Source organism: Anas platyrhynchos, chromosome 1, assembly GCF_047663525.1.
Source record: "Anas platyrhynchos isolate ZD024472 breed Pekin duck chromosome 1, IASCAAS_PekinDuck_T2T, whole genome shotgun sequence".
Taxonomy (NCBI): Eukaryota; Metazoa; Chordata; class Aves; order Anseriformes; family Anatidae; genus Anas; species Anas platyrhynchos.
The window spans coordinates 26098542-26120906 of record NC_092587.1 but is presented as its reverse complement, the minus strand read 5'-3'; the positions used below and the strand labels follow the sequence as shown (position 1 = coordinate 26120906).

Here is a 22365-nt window from a genome sequence, read left to right as displayed (position 1 = left end):
ACAAAGTGCAAAGGCTTAACTTAGAGACTGCTAAGAATAACCTCTCTTGTAAGTAAGGATCTCTTCAGTTAGAAATGCCTGAGGTGGAGGAAAGCTTGGCCAACCACTGCTTGATCAAAGGATGACTATAAAATGTGATTGTGAAGTAAAGAATATGTGTGAATTGAGTTAATATGGTAAATATAGGTAGGAAAGTACCAATGCATTTGTACCACATCCCTGTAAACATCATCCAAAATGTTGTATATGTTCTGATCAGTCAGGAAAGATTAATTTGAACTGGGATGTCTGGAGAAAGAGAACATATGCTAAGAAAGAGGCTTAAACCTGGATTTTCTTTAGTCCTGGAGAATAAAGGGTGACTCGATCTAAGATGGTCCTCCACAAATAGGTGGGGAAAGCAGCTAGGAAAAAAGAACTGCTTAGAATTTAAAATTTTAAAATGCCCAAGAACAAACCTGCCCTGAAAGTATGTTTTATTTATTATGTTTTATTTATTTTTATTTATTATGTTTTATTACCTGAGCAGTGAAGTTCTAGTGAAGGAGGTGAACTAACTATCTATTTACTCGACCCGTTTATAAAAGGTTATGTATGAGATATGGAGGATTACTTCTAGTCCTGCGCTTTGAAAATTCACCAAGACAGCTATAAGCAGATAGCAATTTCTGTCTGAAGTCCATGACTTGATAACTTCACATAATATGCACAATTACATATGTAAAAATAATTACGGTGGAACTTCCTTCTATTTTTTTTCTAAAAATCTGTAAATAATCTCTCAAAAATATTCAGATGATAATGTCTGATGACCATACTCTTTACTTGATCATAAAGCTTTGCAGCTTTCAAATTCTATGCATTCTGCTGATCTTTGAAGACTAATCATTATTCAAAGAAATTCAGTTTTCAGGTAGGGCAACGCCCTACAGGGTTTCTTTCATGTTAATAGTTTGCTTTCATATATACAGTTCATCTGCATTTTTCACAATACATTATAAAGAAAAACAACAACAACAACTATTGTGCCCATTTTAAAATAAAGAAAGCAGAATCACATGCTTGGCCAGTGTTGTGAGTACAAGAGAAAGAGTATCTAGAGCTCTATAAGAGAAGTAGCCTACCTTTTAAAATTATACCACAGTATATCTTACACAGAAAAGAGACTCACTGTTCTGGCTAGGAATTAGGAATAATTTTATTTTGTTTTGCTTGATAACTAAATATAATTAGAATACTGTTTGTTTTGATTCCTAGATGCGGTCTGTCAGCCGGATATTTAAATTTATTGACATGCCAACAGAAGAGATGAAAAACATTAAGCCACAGAAGAATAATCAGTTTTCAGATGCCCTTATAATTGAAAACAGGCATGCAAAGGATGAGAAGAGCTGGCCATCCGGGGGCCAAATGACTGTGACAGACCTTACGGCCAGATACATTGAAGGAGGAGCTGCTGTCCTGGAAAACATTTCCTTTACAATAAGTTCAGGGCAGACGGTGAGGCACTGTTTTGTTGTCTTTGATCTGACTTCTATTAATTATGGAGGTGTCATTATAAACCTATTTATTGACTCAATAAGTTTTTGTAAATGGAAACATGAAATTATTGAAGAACAAGGTAATCATCAAAATCACCTGAATGGCAGAAATGTCTGAAAAAAGATCTCATCTGTAGGATTATTAGCTATGGACAAAAATCGCAAGGATAATCATTAATGGCTTAAGTATCCTAGAAGTCTTAAAGCTATTTACACCTCAGTGAAGCATGGTGAGGGTGTCTGAGCAGAATAAAAAGGTAAAATATATATGCAGCAGTTCTCCAAGTCCTCTTGCAGTGCCTGAAGCTTGTCTCCTTCTCCTGTGGACAAGGAAGTGTGCAAATGAGCACAGATGCTGGGGGCACACTGACCCAGGTGGAACGGGGCACGAAAGAATACCGGCTGGTGTGCCAAGGGTATCAACGCACCAGCGGCTCAGCGGTCAGAGGGGTGTTCCACGGGTGCTGTAGGCTATGCCAAATTATTATATAGCAAACAATAAACAGTTCTATTCTTTAAAAGGTTTACAACCCCCTAACTAATCTTAGTGCATGTGTGGAGTTACGTTCAAGAAAGAGCTCTCTTTTCAGGGCAGCACTTAGGCAGGTGTTGAACACTCTGCTTGAGGTTCACGCTGAGGTATCATCCCCAGTAGGGTGGAAAGAAAGACTTGCAAGATCTCCTGTGCTTAAGCTGTATGGATGAAGAGCCAATTTTAACTCTGTCACCTAGATGGGAAAACAGGTTCAGCGACAATGCTCTTGCCTCGCCATGAGGCAGCTCTCAGCTCCTTGTTTGAATAGCATCAGACTCTGCCAGATTTCATAGATCTGTATTAGTTTACATGAACTGAATGTTTCATCTGCTAAGTTTGAGGGCATCAACACTTTGATACTGGGGGTCTGACTTCCAGCAGCACCATCCTGAAACCACTCTGCCTATGGAGAAGAGGCAACCTGTGATTCCTGGAGTGTGGAGGTGTTGGTGCTGCTGCAGTCTGGTTGATTTACTTCCTGGAAAATCCATTGAAGCAGAGGAGTAATGGGAATGAAAGATACTTTTGTACTGTACAGAGGAGGGGCAAAGCAATTAAAACAAAGATCCTTTTACAATGACTATGATTTAGACATTTTATCCAATTCCACTGATGAACCCTGCACTCACAGGTAATGTGTCCAGAATTGGAGTATGCTCCTTAAACTGAAGAAGATTTGTAGGGAAGCAAGGGAAAAGCAAACATGAACAGGGAGAGCTCTTATCTGCTGAAGTTGCTGGTGACACACAGCATAGACATTTGCTTGTCTTGTTTGGTCTGAGGCACTGCTATGGAAAGGATGCCAGATAGCAGGAAGAGTCCTCACATCACAGAATCACACAGAATCACAGAATTTCTAGGTTGGAAGAGACCTCAAGATCATCGAGTCCAACCTCTAACCTAACACTAACAGTCCCCACTAAACCATATCCCTAAGCTCTACATCTAAACGTCTTTTAAAGACTTCCAGGGATGGTGACTCCACCACCTCCCTGGGCAGCCTGTTCCAGTGCCTAACAACCCTTTCAGTAAAGAAGTTCTTCCTAACATCTAACCTAAAACTCCCCTGGCGCAACTCCTCCACATTTATATTGTCATCTGACAAACACAGCCCACACTTGGGGACCACAATTCAGGTTAGCTGTATAAAATCCAGTTATTGAAAAAATCAGTATTGCGGCTTTGGCTGGTGGTTACAGAATAAAAAATAATATATAAGCAAATTTATGTCCTTTGGCTAAGCATAGACTAGTGGATTGTCTTTCCTAGTTAATTCTGAAGGTTTACACCAGCAAAACAGAGCCTGGTGCAGTGTCTCATTCAGCCCTTGCTGTAGGCTTTTATCATTCCCAAATGAATGGCATACACCATCCCACTGAGAGCCATTTGGATTGCTCTCCACTGCTAAGATCTCTTAAGTGTTGCTGCCTTAGTCTGTGGTTAATGTGTGAGCAATATTAAGTGTTCGCTTTTATGAATTTGCATTGCAGGTGGGCCTTTTAGGAAGAACTGGTTCAGGAAAAAGCACTTTACTGTTTGCATTTTTAAGACTGCTGAATACAGAAGGGGATATCCAGATTGATGGCATCTCCTGGAACACAGTCAGCTTGCAGCAATGGAGAAAGGCCTTTGGAGTGATCCCTCAGGTAATGAAAATATTTTATAGGCAGCAAAAGAGCAATTGTGTACCTTTATTTTTATTGATTGTATATCCATACACATGAAGTTACCTTTAGGGTGAAAGGTAGCTTTTTTAGGATAGGAAGCAGGGAAAAAAAAAAAAAAAAAAAAAAAGCAAAGATTTTGTGAAAGGGGAATTTGGAGGGATGGAAGTGATAATTTGCAGAAAATGCTACATTTTGAGAATTTCTGTTACCCTTACAAGAACTGTTCTAAAAATGAGAAGTTACACTCAAAAGTTTAAAGCCTGCTTATCTCTCTGCCTCTGAAATGGTTCACATGTTGATTCGAAATAAGACGGTGCCACCTAAAGAAAAAAATACAGTCAGTGGTGTTCTTACCACCTGTTTTATAACCATCATGTTTTATGTTTAATGTGTCAATACTATACATTAGTTATTTTATTTGATAGGCTAGTAGCAGTTTTAGAGTCATGCCCTGAAATTCATAGAACTCTATAATGGTTTGGGTTGGAAGGGACCTTAAAGACCGTGTAGTTCAATCCCCCTGCCATGGGCAGGGACACCTCCCAGCAGACCAGGCTGCCCAAAGCCCCATCCAGCCCGGCCTTCAGCACCTTCAGGGATGGGGCATCCACAGCTGCTCTGGGCCTCACCACCCTCTGACTGAAGAATTTCTTTGCAACATTATCGCTTCTCCTATCATTACACTCCTTTACACAGCGTCCCTCCCCAGCTTTCCTGCAGGCCCCCATTAGGCATCAGAAGGCCACTGTAAGGTCTTCTTTTCTGTAAGAGCCTTCTTTTCTCCAGGCTCAACAACCCCAACTGCCTCAGCCTGTCTTCATAAGAGAGGTGCTCCTGTCTCTGATCATCTGTGGACTTGTTCCATGTCCTTCTTGTGCTAGGGGCCCCAGAGCTGCACACAGTGCTCCAGGTGAGGACTCACAAGAGCAGAGCAGAGGGGGAGAATCCCCTTCCTCACCCTGCTGGCCATGCTGCTTTTGATGCAGTCCAGGATATGGTTGGCTTTCTGCACTGCAAGTGCACACTGCTGGCTCATGGTTTTTCATTTACCAGTACCCCCAAGTGCTTTTCCACAGGGCTGTTCTCAATCCACTCATTGCCTAGCCTGTATCTGTGCTCAGGATTGCCCCAACCCAGGTGCAGGACCTTGCCTTTGACGTTGTTGAACCTCCTGTTGTTTGCACAGGTCCACCTCTCAAGCCTGTCAAGGTCCCTCTGAGTGGAATCCCTTCCCTCCAGCACATCATCAGTGTCATTCCTCTTTGTGTCATTCACAGAGCTGCTGAGGGTGCAGCAATTCCCCAGAGGCAGCAATTTTTAAGCACTTTGACCTTGCCAGAGCAGCCTCTTCCTTCACTGCCAGCTACGCCAGGCAGTCACCGCTCAGGTTTTCCTCCTGGCCCAGCTCTGCCCACCAGGCCGAGCCTGGCTGGCCAGACCTTGCTTGGCTCGCTGCCCCGTGGCAGCTGATCTGTCACCCTTTCTTCTCTGCTCTGCAACTCCTTCATTTCTGTCTAGTCCTGTAAACTTTTATTTGTTTATTACCGCTGGTTCAGTGCTGTCAGCATGACTTTTGGTTGCAAGCAAGAAAAAAAAGTCACCCTTTCAGGTCAAGGTAGCTGTGCGGTGGATTGTAAATACAGCTGTGTCTAGATTGGCAAAGATTGCCTGGATGGTTTAGTATGTAGAACAGGTATGTTATATGACTTGTTGAAGGGTGTTTTTGTGAGAGTAAGTTGTCTCCAGTGGGATCTTTTTGTGATAAAGTATAACTTTCTGTGTGAGAAGGGGCTTCCCTGTCTCTCCCATAATAATCCTATGTTTTCACCCTTTTCCTCCCTTTGGGATGTGGGTGCCCAGCAGGGTTTTTGTTTTCCATCTACAGATAGCCTTGAGAATGCATGAGCTGGAGAGAAAACTGAATGCGTTGTAACTAGTAGCCTTGCTGGCACAGTGAAAACTATGATTAGTAACTCCCATAGCTGAGAACTCTCTATAGAATCACTGATGGTACAGGAAACATCACTCTGCAGCCATCAGCCAAATGTGAGAAATGTTAATTACGTGAGCAATGTAACTTGCTCTTCTGCTAGTGAGACACATTGTTTGTTGTTCAAGTCACACATTTAATTCGGTTTGGAAGTCCATGATACATGGATCAATGCCAAAAAATCTCAGCCCTGCGTTCTCTGGAAATCACAAGTTGCCAGTCTGTTTCTGTGCTTCATTTTGCAGCTTCTGTCCAAATCTCTTTCTGAGAAACCTCATATTATACCTCCAAAGCTCTCACATTCAGAGTGAAATAATGTTTTCACCAGTATTTTCCCATCAGGGAAGAGAAATTACTTATGCCACTCCGCCTTTCCCAGCAGAACAAAGAGAGCCTTTTGTTCTCTGCCATTCATCTGCAGCTTCAGAATGAAAAAAAAAAAAATCACCTTTCCTTTCCTGGGAGGGTGGCCTATAACAACACATGGATGTTCACAGCCTCAGGACTCAGGAGAGAGGCTGCACTAACAACAAGAGAACAGAGCTAGTTTGACCTGAGGCATGCTTCCTCATGAAAATTTCCCAGCATTGTTCTTCTCCTCCTAAATTTTGTAATTTGAAGGAAAAAAAGCTACTTTTCCTCCATGGGAACGTCATCAGTAGATGTCTGCGTAGCACCTACGGAGTCCTAATGGCAGCACGTACTGCACTCTGCTCCAGGCAGGAGGTGCTGAAAGAGCCTATGAGGCAGTCAGGGCCCACACTGAGCCAGAGCAAAGGCAAAGATCCATCTGCTCCTCTCAGTATATCAAATGCAGCTGTCAGTGCATGAACTGGTAAATCACATAAAACAAGTTTCCTGGAGCACCCACAAGGAAGTTCCTTCCTGCACTTCATCAGAGGCTGGCGCTGGTTAAGCACAGCCTAAACCACAGCTCAGCTCCTACAGGATGTTTGTAATTCTCATGTAAAACAGTAACTCAGTGATAACAGGCTGCTGGAAGCACAATCACAGCCCATCATCCCTTTTTACGGGCAGTCCTTTCTGATGCTTCTTCCACAAGACTTTTCCCACCACATTTCCAACGTGTTTGGTGAGGAAAGCCAGCTGCATCCGATTTCATCACACTGAAGCTCTTCTGCATACTGGTCCTCAAGCAGATTATGTCCTGAACTATTTGATAGAGCTAGATTGGTGAAACAAACAAACAAACCCAGAAATTTAGCTTTGAAGGGAGAACGGGAGATCTAGAGCCAATTTCCCATTAAAACAAAAGAGAAGAAACCTGAGATCCGTAAGGTGTCACAGTGGATACTTCCTTGAGCCTTGAGCGTTCTGTTCGTATTTAGACATTTAATCATCCTGGTAGATCTCACAGCATTTTCTACATTAAATACTTGGTGTAGAATTATAATCAAGCTTATTATGGAGAACAAGATTACTACTGTTAGTGGGATTGCCAGCTGACTCCCTTTTTCTCCTTCTTTTCACCAAAGAAGTGACATTTTACAACTTTCACCTATGTACTTCCAGTTTTTCAGACACCATCTCACTTTTTTATATCTGCCTGTCTGCCTATCTCCAGCATCATCTTGGAGGTCGCAGGAGTGGCTGTTTTGTATCATCCCCGGTCACTCCTGTGCCAGGAAGCTCAGCGCCCTGGAGGCGCTGATGTGAAGGTCTTGAGGAGTCTGGATTCCTGCAGGGCATCAAGGCATGTCAGCACCACCACACCTGGGAGCATCTGCTGCCCCAGGCCCATGCACAGAACGTTGGTGGAGATCAATAAGAACCCCATGGGCTCATTTGGGACGTTGTACCAGTTATCCTTTGTGCATGGGTTCAGTGCTTCCAGGAGCACAGCACCTGTGGGAGGCAGGGCTTTTAGTACCTTTGGGAGAGCTTTGAACCTTACAGAACTGGTTCCAAAAATGTTGCCAAAGATCTTCATTGCTCACATGCTCTTATGGTTGACTGTAAATATTTTAATGTCAATGCAGTCAGTAAAGGACACTTACAAAAACAAAACCTCCATACCTAATACTAAGGCATTCAGATAAAAATTTCATTTTTCTTTTGTGTTAATATTGTCACCATGATATTTACAAATTGGAGGAGGCAACACGGAGGTGATATGGCCGTTACTTTAACTTCTCTGTGTGTGCAGCTGGTGTCATGGTCTTGCTAAGGTTGCACTTGCTCTCCAGTCCTGGGCACAGGGGAACAAGCAAGGGTTCCCAAGAAGAGCAGAGCGATGGGTGCTGGCCTATGGGTCTGGCTCAGGGCTTGCATGGGTCTTTGTGACAGCAGCTGTTCACAGCCAGGGTATTTTCACTCCTTATCAGCCTCTTGTAAACTGATCCTCGACTCTTCTGTATGCATTTCCATAGGTACGTCAGGGTCTTGGTTCTCTACACAACACTTAAATCACTTAGGGAGCTTATCTGCACAAACTGTGTACCCAACACCATAACCAATACACAGAGGCTCTAGCCACTGAGGGGGATTAGTGCCCTTTAGAGGGGTTGATTAACAATATTTGGGGTGGGCAGAACATAAACATGACTCTATTTATATTCCTAAGCCCTTTTGCTTGTGGATGGGTGTCAGCTCTGAGAAACTATTTCTTGTGTGATCACACCCATTATCATCCTGGGCAAATATGAACAAATGACCAAGAAGAAAATGGTTCCAGACTTACTGCCAGTCTCCCCAGCCATCCAGCTCCCCTTTCACCACTTTCCTTATTCCAACTTCTTCCATATTTATAAATGACACATAAACCCATGGAGTCACTTTCCTCCTCCTCCTCCTTCTTCTTTTTTTTTTTTTTTTCGTTTTAATCTTGTAGCATTCAAGATTTTTTTTATTTTTATTTTTCTTCTTCTTTTTAAATGGACTGTAAATGGCCCATGTGACTAACACCATATTTACTCAAGTGAAGCCTATGTGGTTTCTAATGAGCTGGGAAGAAGGAGGTGTTGAAATGAATAGAGAAAATACCAGAATTCAGGACAATTAAATATTTACCTTGAAAAAAAAAAAAGTGTATTTTGGGGAATAGCTTGCTTTTCATGCCCTACTTCTTGAAAGCACACTTATTAGGAATAACAGCAGTTTCTGTATAAAGTGGTTCCCTTTATTTCTCTCCCTGCTGCACTTCAGCAGGAATGTTATTCAGACCTATCTTCTTCAAAACTGGTTGGTTCAGTTAGCTATTCTTCACCAGTGAGAACTGAAAATACCTATTCCCTTAGTTAAGTGGATGGCGCTCAACGTGCGAACAAAACCATGCCTGACCCTGCGTCCACGGTGCTCTTATTTCCATTGCACTGACAGAAAGTGCTGCTTGCAAGGCCCTCGTCCTGCTGCACACACGTAGCTCCACGCACACCGACTCACCAGCACAGGGCAGGGGGCAGGACGGTGCTGGTGCTGCACACATTGAGCATTCGGTGATAGGGGAACGATGATTATAAAGGAAAGGCTCTGCTCTTTCCCTGGTATCTGCCAAAGGTACCTCAAAGCCTGTTAGCTGAACACTCTGCTGCCTTCCCTGAGGCTCAGTTGGGTTCTTGCTTGTGGAGCAGTGAAGGGGTCTCAGGTAAGCACCTCCAGTGGCTTGCAGGGCAGCAACATGGGTTTGGTTTTCTCTGCTCTCTTGAACGAGATACTTCCTTCCCTCTTACACCACAGAAGTTACTGCCAATGGTTTGAGTCTCTTAATTAAGTAAATTAATTACAATGATTTATTTTAGCTGCTACCTTTAAACTCCTAATTAATCTTAACAAAATGATTAATGCAAACATGTGTATAAATCACTTTAAAATCTGATGAAGGAATGCCAAGTTCCCAGGTTAGGCCAGACGGAAATTGTAGCTGACAGGCCGCACTCTGGGAAAGTATCTCCTAACTGTATTGCTCAGCCCTTTTCTGCTAGAGCAGCTGGTCCTTTGCTGCTTTAAGTATCATTGGACTACCAAGACTTGTTTTAATTTCATCCAGAAATTATTTGGCTGTGAATTACTTGCATTTCAACTTATCATCTCTAAATAAATATCTTATTGTAGGAGGACAAAAGGAGAGGAAAATAATTGTCTCAAATCCTTCCTCTTGATATTTGTTCCGTACGCACAAGGAAAGAGCATGCAAATGGTAGTATTTCCCAACACGGTACTTTACATTCTTTGAGAGCAAGTTCTCCCTGCTGTGAGCAGCAGGTGTACCGAGCAAGCAGCACAGAAAGTAGCAGTTATCTCATAAGAAATGTTGTGCAATCTCAGTGTCACTTGAAGAACCTCATTTCCACTGATGTGACACGCCCACCCCATGTAAAAAGAGATTAAACAAATATTTTATTTCATCTGAGTCATTGCTTTTCAAGCCACAAAACATGTATCTAAGGGATGTTTGTTTAAATCTCTTTGTCTAAACTGATGAAAGAAATCAGAATTCAGTAGTAAACTTTAGAGCAAGAAGGATGCACTCTCAGTGCTGAGAAACGTGCATCCTCATCATCCTCCATGGCATCAGGAAGGCAGAGGACAGAGGAGGAAGAGCACAGTGGATGTAGCATCCATCAGAGCCGCCTCTTGTGTGAGCAGCCTGCTGGGGCTGCGCTCATGAATCAGTTGTGCTGCATCACATCCCAGGGACGTGACATCGCGAGTGAGACTGAAAACATCTTTGCAGATAGGACTGGGACATGGTGAAGTGTCAGGTAACAGGATGATGCTAAAATGTGTTGGACTACAAGTGACTGGAGAAAGACAAATTCATTGATGAGGAACGACTTAAGAGAGTGTCCCTGAACACGGCCAAATGTCCACGAGGCTTTTTGCCTCAAAGTGAAATTGTGGAAGCGCACACTTTGGGTTAGTGATCTTTTCTGACTATGTTTCAAACAATGAAGAGTCAAAATCATTTTAGAAAGACTTATTCCAAACTTAAAATACAGAAAAACTTTTATTCTGAAAACTGCTGAAATGGGATTTTTAACGTTTTGCAGTCAAGTTTGGGTAAGTTTTTACAAAGAAAATTGCCAAAAACTAAATGTTTTTTTTTTTTTTTTTTAAAAAAACAAACAACACTTTTTTTTTCCTAAACAATGTTTTCTAAATTTTTTAAAAATCTACAATAAACTTCATCTGGTAACTGTAGAAGGTGACTTTTTTTCTCTGTATACTTTACAATTTATAATGTCTTACATGATGTTTCATATCTATCTATCTATACATCTTTTTTCTCATAGAAAGTGTTCATATTTTCTGGAACTTTTCGGAAGAATTTGGATCCTTATGGGCAATGGAATGATGAAGAAATATGGAAAGTCGCAGAGGAGGTAAAACCATTCAGTGTTGTTTGTGTCCCTCTGGTGAGGTGCTTACAACAGAGTACAGTGTAGGTCAAATCACTGGCGTATCTCAACAAAGTGCTGAGAAAAGATAATGCCAGGCTATAAACCGTGTTTCCTCATTGCTTAATAAAAAAAAAGTTGCCTTTGTCAGAGTTAAAGAAAAATAAAATAAACTTCCGCACAGCACAGCCTGAGTTATTCGTGCAGTGATTTAGCATAGGTGAGGTTTTATGTACGACTCCGCTGGCTGACCCTGAGAGAAAAAGCATGGAGAAAAATGAGACAGTGAAAAATCCTGTAATTTTTTTTGTCATTTTAATGCTTTGCCAAACATATGACATTTCTATAAAGTATGTTTCAACTGAAAAGTGTAAAGATGACTAGCAAACATCTTGGAGGCCAGAAAAAAGTGGGGAATTTCTGTGGCCCGTCCTAGATGTAAGACCAGTATTATTGCAATGGGAAATATTTATACTCAGCTTAGAAAAAACCTTTCATCAAAAGATTTTCCAGTTATTGCAATTCTTGGGCCAACTTAGAGCTGGCTGAGACGGAGCTCTCTCTGACATTGCATTCAGGCTTACGTACAATCTGTGTCACAGGCAGCTGCCTCCTTCACAGAGAATAAGAATCAGAGACTATTAGATTTTCTGAACCTGAAGGGTTTCTTTCTTCTAATTTAATTTTGTGTTGAGGTTTTAACAATGTTTTTGTTTTCAAATTGCTCACGGTTAGGAACCTGATTAGGAAATTTTTACAGTTCTGTTTCCATCCAGAGATAAAACACCACACATTATGGTTGTAAGATGCCACCTATTGGCTCTGATAGGGTTTAATAAATGGCATGGGTGTATACTGTGCCCAAAGAAAAGGCTGCTGAGAGTTAAGGGAGGGGAAGTGCTGCAACCTAGAAAGCAGGTGTCTCCTTCCAAGTTACAGATGACCTATTTAATACAGACTCAGCAATGAACTGGTGCCATTTTCCTTGTTCATAGCAAGTCTCAAGTATCATTAAATGATTACAAGTGTGGGAGTTAACCTGAAAGCTTCCTCGTTTCCCATCCAGGAGGTTAACTCTGTCTCTGCTCTCAGTCCGAGGCTTATACAATTTCTTTCCTGTCTTTGGAAAAGGGGAAAATGGACATTGTCTATGCATATTTTACTGTTAAATAAAAACATCACTACATTTTTGGTTAAATGAAGTGACAGGAGCTTTTCAGACAGTCCTAGCAGAGACAAGGGAGCACTCAGCATTGTGCTCCTCTGATTCCTGAGACTGGGGGGAGGGGGGGGGAAGCTGACCGTCGATTAACATTCCCTCTCTTGAAAAAGACAAGTTCTGCTGCTTTTTAGGGTGGCTTTCAGTGTGTGTGTGTTTTTAAAGAGCGAAACTGTATTTGTAACAGTGTGAAAAGAATTGTTTTCAAGTGTTTATCACTAGGGAGTTTGGCAAATCTGTATGTGATACGGAGTTTTTCAGTTAATAGGCAAGAGAGTGCAAAGCAAATAGAAGAGAAAAAGAGCTGTAATACTTTTTAGTAGGAGTGATTTGATTGTTTACAAAGTTCATGCTCTTGAAATTTGGCTCGCTAGAGGCAATGAGTCAGTGTAACTTCGGGAGCGTGGCACAGAAAGAAAGCTGACTTCCAGCTTAGTCCGGATCCACAGTGGCTGCTGAGGATTTAGACAGCGCTGCTGAGGTCAGCAGCAGCTTTTGATGGTCCCTGCAATCAGCTGCAGAGAACAAGGTGTAGTCTGGACAAATGTCAGATGTTTCCTTTATCGTTGCCCCAATATTTCAACACCTGAATCTGTCAGACTTTGGGGGCTACATTGTGCTCTTGCAGGCAGCGGGCCAGACCCGAGAGGTACAGAGAGAGACCTCATGCAGTTTTAAGACGAAAACAACTTTTCCAGCTGAAAACCTGTTGCAGAATTTCATTAAAGGGCAGCATTTATGTTAGGAGGAGGGAAGGACAATGCAGCAGCCTTGATTTACTTATAAATAAAACCATGAACTCTTCAAAAATACAACATACATACCCACGCACCACAGTTTTGTATGTTTTTCACATAAAAAGGAAACACAAAGGATTTTGTTTTCCCCTGGAATGAAAATGAATTGCAGATCAGTAATATTTCAAAAATTCAAGGCGGGGCTCTTCATAATCCACTAGGGTTGCATTGCAGTTCTATAATGTATTCTGGAGCAATGCAACTCACATATGTTTTCTGGTTCCCATATTTTACAACCATTTCTCTGTAAATGCCAAGGAGCATGGCCAGTTTGGACACATGGAAGATGCAAAGCTTTAGGGTGAGCACAACGCACTTCCCAACGTGAGCTCTGGCAGAAACAACCAGAAAACACCTCCTGTGCCAGGTTTCAGTTTCTGGTACAAGTGAAGCAGCTTCCCATCCTATGCACCCCTCTAAAGATTTTGCCATCAGTATCTTCAGGCTGAGCAAAATGCACAGGACCTTTGAGAGATCAAAAGGAGCAGATGGAAATGCTCTCAGAGCCATAGAGACAACCGCCATGGTGACCTGGGTTATTTTCTCTGTTGATGTAATGTAGCATGTGAATTTTGCTTGTTTCTTTTTGCCCTCCTAGTAACCAAAGAGGCCTGGTTTGCTTTCAAAAATCTCTCTCCTTAACATTACCAATGACGCACATCACTTCTGGATAAAAAGTTTAAAATACATCGCTTTCCCTCGCCTTTTAACTCAGAGGGTTTTGGTCAAAATGCCAAAAGTCATTGTATGTGACAAACAAACAGGGCATTAACTCTCAGCTTCCCAACATAAGTCCTAGCATGTTGCATGTCTCAAATATTTCAGTGCTTTTCACACCATCCAGTTACTAGCTTGTAGTCTTTGTAGGACAGATACCTGTTTTTCATCAATTTATATCTTCTGTTTACTGTCAGAAGTGAAGGGCAAGGGAATTAAAGGCACTGGTCATCATACCCACGGCGAGCAGTAACTGTACCTCACTGACTTTTCCTTTTTCTCTCCGGCAGGTTGGGCTGAAGTCTGTAATTGAGCAATTTCCAGGCCAGTTGGATTTTGTTCTTGTGGATGGTGGCTGTGTCCTCAGCCACGGGCACAAACAGTTAATGTGCCTTGCCCGGTCAGTCCTCAGTAAAGCTAAAATCTTGCTGCTTGATGAACCGAGTGCTCACCTAGATCCTGTGTATGTATCATTTCTTCTCTTACGAAATAAGAAAACCAGTCAGGCAGCACCCCCTAAAGAGACCTTTTGTAACTTCTCTAGTCTGGTACTAAATCTGATTTCAGTTTCAGGAACAGACCCTGGTGAAAAGGGAGGTGTAAAATGTGTGACCTCAGAGGGTGCCTATGGGGAAGAACACAGTCCAAGGCTGTTTCCATCAGGGCAGCAATTCATTCCCAGTCTGCTGGCAGTAGTTCAGCTGTGCTAGCTGTCCTGCTTTGACCTGAGGATGTGAAGTAGGGGGTGGGATGTGCAGCCACATACACCGTACCCATCTGCGTCATGATGAATTGTCTGTAGGGAAAGGCTGAACAGGTCACTGGCCACGCTCAGTGCCGCTGCACCCTTGCATGCCTGCAGGGGTGCATGCTTTGTGCTGCAAGCCAGCCTGCACAAACAGTGCACTAACAGACAGCCCAACATCCTGCTGCCTAATGTAAGCTGGTAGGACCCAAAGTGGCCTCAGGGGAGCTCTGCAAGGCCATAAAGCCAGACAGCATCAGAAACAGGATTTGAAAACCTTGGGTGTTCCTCCACCTCTGCTCAGTGCATGCTGTTCCTTGCTGTTCTATTACCACCACAATGCAAGGTAAGTGCTGAAACTGCAGGATGCTGGGTGCTGCAAATATTAACAGAGGGGAAGAGACTCCGTCCCCCAGAGCTTACATCAGACTGGGATTTCATAGGGAGTGAATTCAGCACTCCAAGCTGATTTATCTCCAGCTCAGACAGCAAGAATGTAAATTAGGCTGGAAGAATGCATGTTGTGCAGCGTATTTAGAGATACATTTTAGTAATTCTGCATGGAGGCTCAGAGAAGTTTAGTTACAGCCTTGATGTTATAGCTGATGGGTGCTTTCACAGCAGGAGTGCAGTGTGCCGAGACACTGCAGAGCTGTACTTACGTGCTGGTGTACACGCACGTCGGCTTTACACCATGCAGCTAGATGACTAAATAGCGTGAATAAAGTTACAGATGGTGCGGGCATGTGCACTGCAGTCTGAACACCAATGATTATTTGCCTTTCAGAACTTCCCAAGTGATTAGAAAAACTCTGAAGCATGCATTTGCAGACTGCACTGTGATACTCTCTGAGCACAGGCTGGAAGCGATACTGGAGTGCCAGCGGTTTCTGGTGAGCATTTCTCGTAACCTGGGGACAGTTATTTCATTACGTTTGACAAATGCGCAACATGTGCTGAGTGGAATTGATGGCAGTGGCTGTAGTGATGAAGTCTGCTGCTCCGAGCTCGCAGTGGGCATCATCCATCAGCTGAGCAACCTTGTCACCTGTGTGAGAGCAACACGCTCCTGTCTGCTCTTCCCCGGGGGCTGTCATAGCCATCTATGTCCAGACGAGCTGGGTCACAGCCTGGAAGGGTTGGATTCTATCTTTCAACCACTACAGGCTAGCTGGTTGCTGATCCTGGTGCTCTGCACTGGCAAATGGCTCAGGGACTCAACAGCAGAAGCACAACCGGCTGCACTTGTTCTTGGGTGATAGGAGGGTACAGAGGAAAGAGGGCTTTCTTGAGATGGTCAGAGTCTTCGATTTCTTTCATAAAGCCACTCAAATATTCCTTTCTTGTTTAACCATGGTGGCAAAGCATTAAGGTCTCAGGGTATTTCCTTTGTTATATAAAAATGCTTAGCAAAGGAAATAAAATGCAACTTACATAATTGTTCTTAAAAACGACATTCCTTTCTCTGTAGTTTGTTTACTCTTCCACGTGTGAGGATCTTCGTTCCGTTAGCAGAGTGAAACACCTTTTTCCAAGTAGTATTTCATTGGGTGCACTTGCACAGTGGGAAGCACGCGGCCTGGAGCTGCAGCGGGCTGGTTACTGAGCAGGTTGCACGCGCTTTTGGGCGCCCTGCTCTGTCTGGGCACTCAGCCTCAGCCTTTGCCAATACCCAGAGCCCCTGCCAGGCATGGCTGTGCTGCAGCTGGTGTCGGGAGGTTTCCCACCTTCCAAACAGCCTAAGCAGAGCTGCTAACAAACACCTGCCAACAAGGAGCTCCTTCTCATCCCACCTGTGCTGGCAGTGCCATGCCAGCAAGGGAAGCTGACTTTTCTCCTGTCATTTACCTTCTGGCAGCGCAGGCTGGCACAGCCTTGCAGGGCAAACCTGTTGTCCCTCCAAGCAGAGGAGAGCTGTCTTTTCCTTGTTGGTTGGGAAGAAAGCAAAGCAGGCTTTCTGGCACCTCGCTGGCAGACGTCGCCCTCTCCTTGTGAGATAACTCTGTTGTAATAGTCCTGCAGTTAACGCTTCCATAACTGCATCACCTCAACAGTGCTAGGGAAATACCACAGTACCTGGGGACTCTGCAGAATTATTTTTGCATTAAAAATTGAGTCTTCAGGAGAAAGCAACAAGCCCAATGGCATACTGTAACTTGAGCAGTTGGCACCTTTTCCACATGTTGAGTTTTTAATGGCCGTTCCTACGGCTGTAATCAGAAATTTCTAACCATAAACTAGACTTATCCTTGTATAAGAAGCTCTCTGTCATGTCTCTCCCCTGCTCTGTTAGCTGTGTTAGCTGGACTCTGTGAGCACTGGCATTATCCACCTAATAGAGGGAAATGTTTCTTCAGGTAATCGAGGACAACAAAATGAAGCAATATGAATCGATTCAGAAGCTGCTGAATGAAAAGAGCTCCCTCAGGCAAGCCATCAGCCACGCTGATCGCCTTAAGCTGCTCCCAATACACCGCAGGAACTCCAGCAAGCACAAGCCTAGACCCAAAATCACCGCCTTGCAGGAGGAGACAGAGGAAGAAGTGCAGGAGACGAGGCTGTGAGATGTGGGGCAGGCACCCCTCTTTCTGGAGCAAGCTCTCAGCAGTGCCCCGCCGCAACAGGATTGGCACCTCTGAACTTGTAGGACTGCACACAAATGTACCCTTGCAGGAGGCATTCACTGCAGTGACTGCATGTGCATTTGGGAATGGCTTCCCTTCCGTGTGCAAGTTCTCATGTTCCTTGAAGACATGCCATTTTTAATGGTAAAACCAGACTTCCATTCACAAGCTGCTCTAATTCGGTACAAACTGGGTGGCACGCAGAAGTAACCTGCTTAGCCCAACGTAATTATTTCAGAAAACTTTTAGAAATGTTCTTGCTGGGGTGAGAGGTCCAGGCAGTGGGCAGAATGTTAGAAAAATAATCAAACCTGGGTGGAAAATGTGAAAATCAAAATGTAAAAGGTTTCTTTGGATTCACTTCCTGCGAACAAATTAATAGACGCTATCAGCCACACGCACAGCATACTTCCTCCTCTTTGTTCTTCATGTGGCAGCGGCAGTTCCTACCTAGCAGAAAAGGCCAAATGCCCTTTCATAGCAGCGCACTGCTCCGTGATAACAAAGGAAGAGAGGATATTGACTGGCAAGCCTGTCACCATCTGCCATGTCTCCACAGTTACAGGAGAACTGCGATTTCCTCGGACAACCTGGGAGGCTCGGCCCGAGCCTGCACACACCCGCAGGCTGACAGCAGCGCACGCCAAAGGACAGGACTCCTAGCAGAGGAACTCTTAACAGTCTGCACATGTAGGTCTGGCACCTTTATTTCTTACTGTGGCCTAAAAAAAATAAAGGAGAAACCTCTCTGAAGTAGACTTTAATAATGAAATCAGTTTTTATACTCTTCTGGTTTGCAGTTTTGTGATGAAACTGAACTTTCTCTAGGATATTTTATTTATTTTAATATTGTTGCAAACATTTATTAAGAAAATGATGTATTTTCAAAGTGATTATGTACTATAAAGAAAAATATATTTGTACAAAAAGTTTTATATTTGGTTTGCATTCTTTTATTTTTTGCAACCGGTCTTTGATGTCACATTACACTGTCAAGAACAAGGGTTACAAGAACTCCGAGTTAGGCCGGGCCCTGCCCCATGCTGTCTTTGTGCACTAGTGGTACAGAACTACCTCTGTTTTTATTTTTATTTTCTTTAACTGGAAAAAATAAACACAATCGGAGCCACCCCCAGGGCCTTTCCCTGTGGGAGCCCACCCAGAGCTGCTGGGGTCGGCTGGGTGCCAGGGGCTGCAGCTGGGCCCTGGCCCCACTCCTCAGCAGCCCTGCCCAGGCCCTGCCCGGCCTGTGTGGTGCTCTGGGGCCCTGGAAGGAAATGGTGTCCCCTGAGCTTCTGGAGAGGGTCACGGTGGAAGGAAATGGTGTCCCCTGAGCACTTGGAGAGGGTCACAGCACTGCCAGCCCCACGTGTTGCGTTTCCTCTTCACCATTAAGACCCAACACAGCTACTGCGGGTGTTGACAAAACTCCATCCCCAGGGCTGGAAATCAGGGCTGAACTCTGATTTAACCAGATCTACCATGATTTGCTCCCTTTATGAACCACTCAGCTCCTATGGAACTATTCTTTTTTGATTATTTTTTTTTTCCATGCCCTTGTCCCACTGCCACTTTAGCTTTCATGGCCAAACAAAGCCAACAGCGTGCTGAGGCAGCATGGCTTTTGCCACCCAGGCTCCGTCCCTGCTCCCCACTTCCCATTTACCCTCTCGCTGGGCATCACCAGCTCCCAGCAGCAGCCCCCAGGGTCACACAGGTCTCTTCTAGGGTTAGGGAGAAAGGCAAATACAGCAGAGGGGGCACACGTGGATGCTGCTGATACATGTCATAGACGATGCTTTGAGTGAGTGAAATAAACCACCAGCTGCCTGCCCCCAGCCCCTTAGGGTGCTGCAACACATCCCAGACACCCAGCTGCCGGCCCCTCTGCCATCAGGTCCTGGCTACCACCACCGCACCCCACTTCCCAAAGCTCCCTGACAAGATGCTGCAGAAGTTGTTCTCTCCCTGCCCTCCAAAGGAGGTCCAAAAATTCTGCTCCAGCCACCATGCTCAGGCTGGGGCAGGAGGTAGCTTAGTGCCAGCCTCCCTAGGAGCTGCACGCACTGTTCATGATGTAAAATAGAGCACAGTAGAAGGACAGAAAGGAGAATATAACCCAACATAGTGGAAGGAAAGAATGAACAACAATGACCTTCATAAGCACAGGCTGAATGTTATTTAAGAGGATTTTTCTTCTAGTATGTGCTTTACTCCATATACATTTAATAAAACAAACACCCCTCCCAAAGCACTTTGTAACCAACAGCACACACCTAAACTATCAAAGGGGTGTGTGTCTGCGCACATGTGTAATAAATACCAAGGAGCGTGCTGACTCTAGTACTACAGAACTTCTTTTACAGCCTGCTATGAAGAAGCCAAAAAAGATTAAAAGAGTGAAATTACTCCGCGAAAGATCTGTAGCCCTCCTTATGCACAGAGGAGAAGGGAAAAGGGCAGCCAAACTGCTCGCTCAGCACCAAGAACCTCTTAGGACAGCAAGGGCCACCCAAAGTTAGCCTAAACAAACTCAGATGTGCCCATCGACGCGTCTTCATAAATCTTACATACAAAATAACTACACAAAGCAGTTTGATCATCGTCATGAGAAGAAATTGCTCGCTGGGCTCAAAGTAGTCTGCTGCTCCAAAAACCAGTTCTGCTTTCACAGTTGCTTAAGTGGTGCCTTACCAGGTTTATAATTTTATGCATGAAATATCCTATTTCCAGAATCTCTCTGTAAGCTCCACCTCTCCTATTCGCACAAACCTTGCATCCCTCTGCCTGTCCCACGAGCATCAGAGCTGCCCCATTCCCACCTTCCTGGGCTTTGGGGGACCACACCGCACTCCTTTGGCTCCCTGAAATGCGGCAGCTCTGGGAACCTTGGGAACCACTTCTGATTAATTCTGAATTGGTGCTTAATGCTAGAGGTCAGTTCAGTACTTTAAAATTTGTTGCATTTTATTTACTTACTACGTCTAGAAAATAATCTTGAAATATTTTTCTCCTTTTTCTGTTACAAGCTTGGAGTTTTAGCTCTACCACAACTCGGCTATGATTTAGCATTGTTTGGCACTAGGGAGAAAAAAAAAGCCATGTAGGACTGTGGGTACAGTTATTCATTAATGGACAGTTAACTGCTGCCTAAAAATCTTGCAAAGCTAGCAACATGCAATACATTAACACATTTCCTTTATAAATCATCATATTCCTCACCAAACAATTTCCTGTTCTTAGGATAAACAATACGACTTCTAATTTTATTCACTAGGATTCACTTAAATCTTGAAACACAATCCTTGTAAATGCAACTTGAGGTCTTCAAGAGATGCCTTAACTTTCTTGCCTCACTTTCTCTTCTTTCACAACACATTCTTTCTCATTGTGATCGGTTTTATTTATATTTATTTATTTATTTCATCTCCCTAAACCTCTCTAACACATTCTATAAAAATGAATGCCAGTTTACCTCTGCAATCACCACCGCTGTCTCTGTGACCAACTTGTGGGCTGGGGGCAACACATCCCTGTGCAGCAGGGCAAGGAGCGTGCCCCAGCAGGAGCCGTGGGCTGCTTGTGCTCAGCTTTCTTCTAAACCTGATGAGCAGCACATGGAACTGGGGACGGCAACCCCGTTCCTTTTGAGCTGGTATTAGCTACACCTGGACTGCTGCTGTGCTGAGAAAGTAATCCCTTTACGCCCGGCTTTCTTATGTCTCCCCTAGCTATAATTTGAACATCACCTACATCACTTTAGCCCATTTTTAACCCAAGAAGTGGCCACTTATCCCTTCTCCCGATTGGCTCCATCCACAGGCATCTTCCACCAGCTATTCTGCTTCTCCTGTTTTACTGGAAAGCTGCAGAGTCTTGATGTTTTTGCAAATCACTTGGCCTATGTTATCAGAAGAAACAAGCCTCAGAAATTTAGGCCCTTTAATTTTTCTCTTTTTGATGAATGCAGATGCCTTTGTTGAATGATGGGACAGGTTCTTCCATTTTGGAGCTCATGCTCAGTAAATAACTGATGCAAATATTATCTGATTATCTTCTAAGCAACATATTCCATATTCTTTGTTAAGAAATAAAGTCACAGGAGATATGCTGAAAGCTTTTGTTTTCAGGGCTGATGAAGTGGAGAGTTGGAAAGTTCAGGACTCACCATGGTCACTGGTGGATGAGAACAGAGCCACGTAGGAGTGTAGTGTGGTCAGGGGCTAGAGAAGCCCACCCAATGGCCTGTAGAGCAGATGGAACCTTAGAAACTTCCCTGAGTTCTGTTCTCCATCTAGGGGATATCCCCACCTACCTCACCTCATGTAAAGATGGGGAAAAGGGTAACAGATGGAAGTGGAGTGTAGCATGGAGTAGTGTGGTTCACCACAGGTAGCATGCTTAGAAGGACCTCTATGCCTAAGACGCAAGAAGGCATGGAGATGAAAGATTTTGCCTTTTATGAACCCCAAATAAGAGTTGTTATTACAAGCGACGTATGAGATGTGCTGTTTGCAGCATCACAGGAAGAAACTGAAGAGACATTGAAGCCTGTAACTCATGAACAGAGCCTTGCCTTGCGTCTGCAGCACCTATCCCAATAATAAAGCACTGGAGAGGCCAGACTCACATCCAGACTATTTCATGGTTATGTGAGGGCAGGAACTGATACGGCCTAATGAGAGCTTAGCAGTTTGGAGAGAAGACTGAATTAGCAGATCTGCAAAATACCATGTGATTAGAGACGTATGAAAATCACAGACTGCAGTGAACTGACAGACAAACAGAATGATAGCAGGGAGAAGTCAACCAGGTAAAAGATGCAGATGGAGAGGGATTAGGACAGCAGGCTGGAAAGAAAGGATCATGAGAGGATTTATAGGCAATGCTAAATTTAGCAACAGAGACTTCCAAACAATGAGCAGATGATCAAAGCTACCCAGTCTTCCACAGATTTTCATTCAAAGTACAGCACAGAAGACTTTTGACTCTCACAGACAATGGACAGTCTGAAAACATATTTAAAACCAGGCTTTAGGACACTGTGCCTAAGATGGTCTCACGCAGAAACACACTGCTAACTTTTCATCTAAATGGGGCTTGCCATTTTAACGTGTATCTTTAAGGTAGAACAAATCTAGCTCTGTTTTCTTTTTTTTTTTTTTTTCCTTAT

General features: G+C 43.7%; 1 protein-coding gene and 1 long non-coding RNA gene across 8 annotated transcripts in view; one reads left to right on the top strand and one right to left on the bottom strand.

The window, feature by feature from the left end:
- The window catches only part of CFTR (CF transmembrane conductance regulator), an 84375-nt gene extending 66248 nt beyond the window's left edge, over positions 1-18127 (top strand). For all 7 annotated transcript variants that reach the window (XM_038179863.2, XM_038179877.2, XM_038179871.2 and 4 more), the window contains 6 exons: positions 1258-1500; positions 3567-3722; positions 10986-11075; positions 14114-14286; positions 15356-15461; positions 16926-18127. In XM_038179863.2, the coding sequence (XP_038035791.1) occupies positions 1258-1500; positions 3567-3722; positions 10986-11075; positions 14114-14286; positions 15356-15461; positions 16926-17132 (975 nt within the window). In that variant the 3' untranslated portion in view covers positions 17133-18127. The remainder of the gene's footprint in view (positions 1-1257; positions 1501-3566; positions 3723-10985; positions 11076-14113; positions 14287-15355; positions 15462-16925) is intronic.
- On the bottom strand, positions 12121-21783 carry LOC140001574 (uncharacterized). The gene is made up of 2 exons (XR_011806915.1): positions 20668-21783; positions 12121-17914 (listed from the first exon to the last, which is right to left on the bottom strand). It is a non-coding gene; the product is annotated as an uncharacterized lncRNA (long non-coding RNA).
- Positions 21784-22365: the final 582 nt, after the last annotated feature.